The sequence below is a fragment of the Ostrinia furnacalis genome, unplaced genomic scaffold, assembly GCF_004193835.3.
Source record: "Ostrinia furnacalis isolate ACB-3 unplaced genomic scaffold, ASM419383v2 OfSCF3549, whole genome shotgun sequence".
Lineage (NCBI taxonomy): Eukaryota > Metazoa > Arthropoda > Insecta > Lepidoptera > Crambidae > Ostrinia > Ostrinia furnacalis.
In genome coordinates, this window is record NW_021133788.1 from 195,915 (window position 1) to 204,258 (window position 8,344).

The following is an 8,344-nucleotide window of genomic DNA, read 5'->3' on the forward strand; positions in this document are numbered from 1 at the left end:
GTTACGTTTTAAGAAACAGACAGGTGGGTAATTGCCTTTTTAGTCAATAGTTTAAAGTGAGTACCTACCTATCATGCTTAAGTTTATAAAATGAAATCTCAATAGGTACTACACCTATAATAGAATAACTGGAGATAAATAGAAGTTTTTTCTTGAACTTGATAACCGTAGATAACGCCAAGCACAGTAATAATGACTTTTTCGGATAAGCTATCGGCAGACTCGACAAACGAAGCATTATTTTAGTACTTATGTCTATCGTTCGAGCATACACGCTGATTGTTTTGAAGCAATATAGGTATGTTATTGTAGGTAGTTACATAATATGAGTGTATGAAACTTAACTGAGCGGCCCGATAGAGTTGGTGTAGTTGATAACTTGTTTTCAGGCGTTTGAATTTCATGTTGTAAACAAAATTGCACAATAAATATTACTTAGTAAGGAACGATATGGTAAGCTACATTCTGGACGTGTTAGGCGGTTATCACACTGCGCCGCGCTCCGCCGCGGAGCGCGTGATTTTCATATAAAAAATCACGCGCGCGGACGCGTTGTCAGTGTGAAGTGCCGCGCGTGTTTTCTATACAAACTGAGGTACTTGCATACAATGACTAACACATTCAATTTGTCCTTTCAGTCAAAAAGTTTCATAGGAAAAAAGGACTTGTACGTTTATCTGTCGCCCCGCGCTCCGCGGCGGAGCGCGGCGCAGTGTGATAACCGCCTTAGTGCAAAAAGGGCCTACATACGCGGAATTGGAATTAGATCTTATTTTAAGACCTCTTAATAATGCTAAATTAGTTTATGATATATTTAGAATATCATAATGTAACTGTAGCAATAAATAATGAATTTAATTATAAAGTAAGTGTCGAGCCCAGCTAATTATTATAATTACTCAGGTAATACCTATTATGATAAATCGAGAAGGATTTATAAACTCTTATTTTTTCCATAATGTCATAACTATGTAAACATTTGACTATCACTTAACTTTTAATTAAACCAAAGGAGATAACAACTGCAATTACAACACTATCAAACCGATTGAAATGTCAATAAACCATAACATTTGAAGGTCCTTTAAAACTTTGTAAGAAAGCATCAGTTTGCTTATCGAATTTCTCCATTTTTATTTTGTTTCTATGTGCGTAGAGGTACAACATTATCAATAATGTTTGTGAACACTCATATCAATTAACAAGCCCCTACTTATTTGTATCATAAATAAAATAATTCCTTATTTAAACGAACTAAACTTACTATAAGATTTTGGTGGGCTACAAACATAACGGCAACAATATCTTTTTCCGCTGTATACTTACCTTCTTAGTACCTCAAATCTAGAACAGATTATGCCATGGAAAATCGTGTGACGTCATAGAAATGAACAATAACATTGGAAAATATTGTTGTCACAATATGTATATCTCGACACCAATGCAAGTTACTTATAGTAGGTAAGGTTAACTCCACGTTCTTTAAAAATATTTCTCAATATCTTTTCAGGATTAGATCCAGCGCGGCCCCTAGTCAACGCGTATGGTTCCAGTTTGTTCAGGTTGGGGAGAGATGATGCACACGTGGTGCATGTCATCCATACCAATGCTGGTTTCTTGGGAGAGACTGGGCTAGTGGGCCACGCGGATTTCTGCGTCAACGGGGGCAGGCTACAACCAGGCTGCAAGGGGCATATGATGCGTGAGTATGAAAAAATTCTAGATCCAGTAAGAGACGATGTGAATGTTGTGTAGGTACAACGTTATCAACACCAATACCGGATACCTAGGAGAGACTGGGCTGGTGGGCCACGCGGATTACTGCGTCAACGGGGGCAGGCTACAACCAGGCTGCAAGGGGCATATGATGCGTGAGTATGAAAAAATTCTAGATCCAGTGAGAGATGATGTGAATGTTGTGTACGTCATCTACACCAACGCAGGGTTCTTGGGGGAGACAGGATTGGTGGGCCACGCAAACTTCTGCGTTAATGGGGGCAGGCTGCAACCAGTTTGCAACCAATCTGCAAGGGGCATATGATGATGAAGGGCGTGAGTCTAGTTTAGATTTCATACCCTCCAGCAAAGGTAGATCTTAAAAGGAAAAAGTAGCAGCTAGTGGATTATGTTGAGATCTCCCTAATAAACTGGCTTACTTTGTCAATCATTAGACTAAATACTGATTCTAAAAGTGCTTCACAAGCTCTATTCAATGGTATCAATAATAGGTTACAGAATAAACTGGATCTATCAAAAAATTCAATGTTTGATGAAATGATTAAGTTGAGATCTCCCTAAACTGGCTTACTTTGTCAAATCATTAGACTAAATAAAATCAATCTTTCCCACTACTTTACTTATCGATTTCTTCGATTCAATTGATGCAGAAATTATAAAGAAAGTTTATTTAGGCGCATCAGTCGCTCCTTTGTAACCGCTTTTTTTTATCAAATAAAATGATTTTTATTGCGATCACAGTTATTACAAGTATCTTCTCTATTCTGCTCTTTTTCTACTATACGTAACATGTTATTTACAGGAATATCTCGATGCAGCCACTTCAAGAGCTCCTGTTACTTCGCCGCCTCAGTGCGACGGAGGCTCAAGCTAGTGGGGGTGCCGTGTGACACCTCCTGCCCCAAAGAGAGTGGGAAGTGGGGCATCAGGTTGGACAGGCGGTCCATCATGTTGGGAGAAGACACGCCGGCTTCGTGAGTGGGCTTATATTCTATATGGGCATTTTTGTCGATAAAATTGACATAAAAATATCGTCTTAAATTATCGCTAGCCCTATCCCATATTGGAATTTTATTAATTTTGAATAATGCAACTATTTTTGTTACAGCTCCCGTGGTATGTACTGCGTTAAACTGAACTTTGAAGAGGACTGCCCATTCGACTAAATGTATATTTTATTAATTAAGTACATTACGTTATTTAACTATTAGTTGTAAATAATTTATTATAGATTATAATAGTTTAAGTGCACAAGCAATACTGCAAAACTTTATTAAAGAAATAATAAACAAACATTCGTTTTATTTATGTATATTGATGCATTAGATATATTTTTTACAAAGAATTAATCCTGTAGAGTTTGGAAAATAGCTTTATTAATATGATTTCAATTAATATCTACGTGTTTTTAGGGTAATTTATTCTGTTAGTATTAGGCTGAGTAACACCTTCTTACTTCAACTTTAACAAGCGTCAAATATCTGTCAAACTCCATACAAAAACACTGGTTATAGTTATGGTTAATGTAAGTTGGTGCAACTCAGCTCTACTTATAGATTCGCCCCAATTTGCACTAAGTTTTTTTTGGTACAAACGTAACTACAACGTCAGTGCACGAGTAGTTACAGTCTTCGGCCAAGAAGAGAGATCTAAAATGGAAAGTGCCGTAGAGGAACAAGCCCCCGTAGTAAGACTGCGCGATGTTGTTGATATCAGCAATCATGTGGTAATGGCCCTGGAATAAGAAATTATATGTATAGGCACTAGGTTTGATCAAATTTAAACGCGAAATACAAAAGTCAATGTGCGTCGGTTGAAAATAGAAGAAAACACAAAAGCCAAACTGCTGCATCTTAAAACGGTTCTTTGCGTACCAGATTTTGCCAGATATTTTTAGGTGCCAGGGAGAAAAATACGTCATAGTTGTGGTAATTCTGTTGCAAAAGTAGGTAATAGGTACTTACCGGATTAATAACACATTTTCGAGTAATGTTTAAAGCGGTCTGCAAAATCGACATCAAAAAAATATGGTTGCATGGATTCTTCAACTGTAGCCTGAAAAAGTCGCTACCATTTGTACGGGCAGTGACTTTGCCCTAAAAAATAATTCATTAAAATGGTGCAGTGAATAGGTGGGATAACTTAGGTAGTAATTGAGGCCAAATTCTTGAAAAAGGGAGTCCCTTCATGGTCATCATTTCAGCCATAGGACATCCACCGCTGAACATAGGCCTTCCCCAATAGTAGATAGCAGCTTGCATCCAGCGCCTTCCTGTACCTTTATGAGGTCAACGATCCACCTTGTGGGTACTATATAAACATTATGGGTAAAGGGTAATCCCTTAAATTGTTAAAAATGTATTTCAGGACGTATTAAACTCATTATTATACTATGTTAATACGATGAAAGTTACTTACTTTAGTTAACGTCATAGGCCTATTCAAGCGTACGTCATAGTCTACGGCGGTTTGGTTAAGGCGGTGAATGGTTATGTTGCAACAATCTTTGGTCTTCGGCCCTTTACAGCCTTCGAATACATCGAGTATTAAATTGAATTTTCCCTGAAATATTAGTGATTATGAAGTAGGTATACAGTACACATATACATATTCTCTTTGTTTAATGGTAAGATTTAAGTAAGATTTTGCGTTGGATAGACCATTTATTGAGGAAGGCAGAACGTAAAAAAAATGTTGCAAAAAGAGAGAAACATTATTCAAAATATTTTCACGCGTAGGTATAAAGTCGCGATCACAGCTAGTATCTTGATAACACATAATTAAAACATTTACTTACGAAATTCTTTTCCTGCTTCAAACTAACAAATCGTAGAGTCAGGGAAACCATGAATATGATAAAGATCTTCATATTCATTGTAATATATTTGAAACCGCATGGAAAACGTAAGTACCTACCTATCTATACTTTATTATGAAAATAAAACAAATGTATAGAATTAAATGCAGCATCCAATTTTACTATTTTATAGTAATGTTAAAAACAGCACTAAACTACATGATTGCCTAAATGGGTGGTTATTGTATTATTTACTTTTAACCCCACTATTTAAAGTCTGGGATACATTGTCCAAGAGCAGAGAATAATTTTTCGTTTGAAAATTTTGATACTTTTCTGCAAAGTGTACATTTAGAATTCTTGTAATTTCTAAGTCAGTTTCATGGGTTTGTTATGGTTTATTTAATTGTTGTGGTTGCTTAAACAAACATTTTGATGACTAATTTTAAAACCTAATGAATTGCACTAAATCAAAATTGCCGAAGTCTATTTTGATCTGAGACACAGATAATGTGTGAGTCTTCCAGCGACTTGGCCCAATTTTAGCTAGGTCCGCCCCCGATAGTTAAAAGGCCGCGTCTAATACAAATTATCAAGTCAAAACGGTGATATTAAGTTCAAATAATTTGAATTGAATAATTCTTAGCTGTCCTTGAGTTTAACTCATATCCGAAAAAAATGTTAGATGCGCCTTTTCAACTATCTGGGGCTGCAGTTTCGTAGCGAAGCAATCGTGGATTCTGTATTTACTTTTATGAAGACTTAACATAAAAACAAAATGACCAAAGAGAATCATTTATTAAGCTTTTAAATCAAAAGTATAACAAAATCGGTTAAAGTAAAAACACCAGCCAAAAGGGACAAAATTCCTATACATAAGTAAATCTTATCATACACCAGTTCGAACCTGACGACTCTCTTTCGCCTTGGATTCGTGTCGGATACTTGCCTGATTGACCGCCTTTGCCTGACTATAGACAGGCATTCATATGTTATCTGTAACAAAAGTTAGGATAGCTGAAAGAGCAAAAAGTTAAATAGAGGCTGGGTAGGCACGAGCATCCCTTTTGGTAAGCCATGTGGCGATTCCACAGATAGATTTAATAAGACAGCTGGCAGTGACTGGATGAGAAAGCGGAAGATAATGCTTTGTGGAGTTCCTTGGGGAAAACTTCTGTCTAACAGTGAAGTATCATGACTGATGATGATGATCAATTCACATGTCTTATAAAATGGAAGCCTTGTTCGACTTGGCATAAACGTTTTGGACTCTTGGGGGCTTGTTAAACTAAACCTGCCCCCGGCTCACCAATCATCCCAATCAATACTAAACTCACAATAAATTAAAAGTATTTTACTAACCAAAACTATACCCGTAGAAAACTTTAGAATCAAACCAGTAACTAGGAAATATCCATGTATGAAATGTTCAAGCTCTTCATTCACTATCGTGGATATTAGTAGGCCTATAGGGATCAAAATCTGGCTCCAAATAGTTCCTGCTACCAGGGTCTGCTCATCTCTGTATTTAGGCCTGCTATCCACTCCTGCGCCAGCCCAAAATCCTCCAGCAGCTATGATTAATCCAAGACTTAACAATTTCAAAGATATGCTTATATATTTTTTTATTTCTTCCAAAGGCATTTCAGCTTTGCCTTCTGAAGATATCACTGTCGTTGCAGTCGTAGGGACGGCATTGCTGAGTACTTTGATAGACCAGCAAATACCAGGTTAGGTGCTCCATTACTAAACTTGCTCTGAATATATGCTGATTTTGCTACCATTGTGACACTGGCAGAGTGATAGACCCATCCGTCATCACCTCTGCGATTGATGGGTTCGGATTTTATTTTTTATAAAACTGTGTTCATGCATTAAATATTTTTTGTTGCAAAAATCTGCTGGACGTTAGCTCCCAGGGATTTTTTTTTAAATACCAATACCAGTGCCTTAACAATATTATTACTTTTCTGGGGACAAAAGATAAAATGTGTAGACTGTAGGTATTTAAAAAAATATTGGAAACAGACGAAACAGGGTTAGGTTACATTATTTAACACAAATGTACATTAACAAGGCATAATTAGCCCATCGTTTAGTTAGAGCAACGATTGGAACTATCAGATAAGTCTTTATTTCAGTCAAAAGGCATTTTCAGTATTTTGTTGTAAACGTCAATAGTTTTCGCGCAATACTTAGATAATCTTTTGTGATTATGGCGGTCTTGGTCATGCTGAAAGTATCATTTCTTACAATGATAATTGCTATTACCAGCATAAATTCTATTAAAGAAAAGGTTTATGTAAGTGAATGGATTTTAATACCAAATCTTCAATGTGCCTTTTGCCTCTCATGCGGATTTCAGCACACGTGCGGATTAAATTGCGCATGCGGGCTGCCCGCGTTTTAATATTTCATACATGGTTTTTACTAATACGCGGGCTACACGCACGCGGAACGCGGATTGGCTGCGGGCACACAATGCGAAATCTATGTCCTGTGTGCAACCAGCAGCGTTATTACACACAGGCAGGCCTCCGTCACTCGCCTATGCCGGCCGAGATAATTACCTACAGCGCCCGACAACTTCAAGTTGCAAATCAGTCCGGGCCGCCACGCGCCTGTTTGCTTACGCGTATTTCTATACACGCTCGGTCGATCATCGTCGCAATTAAGGTTTATTATTCCAACAGCACTGTTATTCTTCTTTAATGAAAAATTGTAATATTTAGGAGTAATAATTAACTGTAGTGATTTAAATAATAAAAAAAAAANGGTACTTTAGAGATGGTACGATTATACAAACTCCACTAGATTAAAGTTTTCTAATCGTAAATACAATAAATGCTTCTTAAAATTAAGTTTTTATTTATTTTACTTTGCTCATACAACCCTGACGCTTGAGCGGTGACGTAGATCAATTCTAAACACAAAAAAAATGCGCTCTTGTGAGCGTAGTAGTAAGGTGCGATTTCGAATGCACCATGTGCGTTGGATATTTCGCATTATTATTATTACCGTTAAAATGTCGGCATCTGATCCTACACAAAGAAGTGCAATTTCTGTTGCTACTATTATGTATTCTGTGACACAGGTGGATCTTATCTGCACGCGTGCCGAAATCCGTATTTCAGGCAAAATGCACTAGGAAAACAAAAGATTCAAATCTTCTGTAGTCTCTGTAAGACTTTATAGAGCCAAACTCACCAAGCTAAATACTGTGGAACCTTTAATTTTCAGATATAGGTAGGTACTGTTTTAAAAGAAATAAAATAAAGTCTGATATTATGATTTTTGTTTTGTAATACGTAAAATAATTGGAATAATTGTAGGTATTATAGTATGTAAACAACTTATGAAATAATTTTTTATCTTATCTTATCGTCTTTGTTTCAGGGAAAATTTGATTTAAAAGTGAACTCATTTGAACTATGCAAAGGGCCTAAAGTTAAAAATTGTACAGAGGTAACATCTGGTGAAGTACGGGCGAATCGAGGATCAGTGTTCTTTAATTTAGTAGTCCACGAACCTACTACTATATCCAAAGTATGCATCGTTTATTCATTTTAAACATATTATATATCCATTAAGTTTGGAATAAGCGTGTTCTATCTTCATGTTATCAATACAATAGTTGTGTATTTAGTTCCTATTTAGCTTGAATGTCAAATAAGCGCTCGTGCACACGACGCCGCTACCGCACCGCCGCCGCGCCGCCACTGCGCCGTCAAAGCATAATTTCACTGGTCCGGCTTTGACGGCGCGGCGGCGGCGCATCAGCGGTGGCGGCGTCGTGTGCAGGAGCGCTAA

At 37.1% G+C, this 8,344-nt stretch overlaps 2 protein-coding genes across 2 annotated transcripts in view; one reads left to right on the plus strand and one right to left on the minus strand.

The window, feature by feature from the left end:
• Positions 1-3,012, plus strand: part of LOC114357986 (phospholipase A1) — a 31,823-nt gene extending 28,811 nt beyond the window's left edge. The window contains exons 6-8 of the mRNA XM_028311826.1: positions 1,511-1,702; positions 2,540-2,711; positions 2,846-3,012. Of these exons, the coding sequence (XP_028167627.1) occupies positions 1,511-1,702; positions 2,540-2,711; positions 2,846-2,903 (422 nt within the window). The 3' untranslated portion in view covers positions 2,904-3,012. The remainder of the gene's footprint in view (positions 1-1,510; positions 1,703-2,539; positions 2,712-2,845) is intronic.
• A 2,329-nt stretch (positions 3,013-5,341) lies between these two features.
• LOC114358000 (uncharacterized) lies at positions 5,342-6,306 on the minus strand. Its single transcript, XM_028311850.1, has 2 exons — positions 5,897-6,306; positions 5,342-5,530 (listed from the first exon to the last, which is right to left on the minus strand). Exons 1-2 carry the CDS (start codon positions 6,176-6,178, stop codon positions 5,342-5,344), a joined length of 471 nt encoding a protein of 156 aa, XP_028167651.1. The 5' UTR covers positions 6,179-6,306.
• Between the last annotated feature and the right edge of the window lie 2,038 nt (positions 6,307-8,344).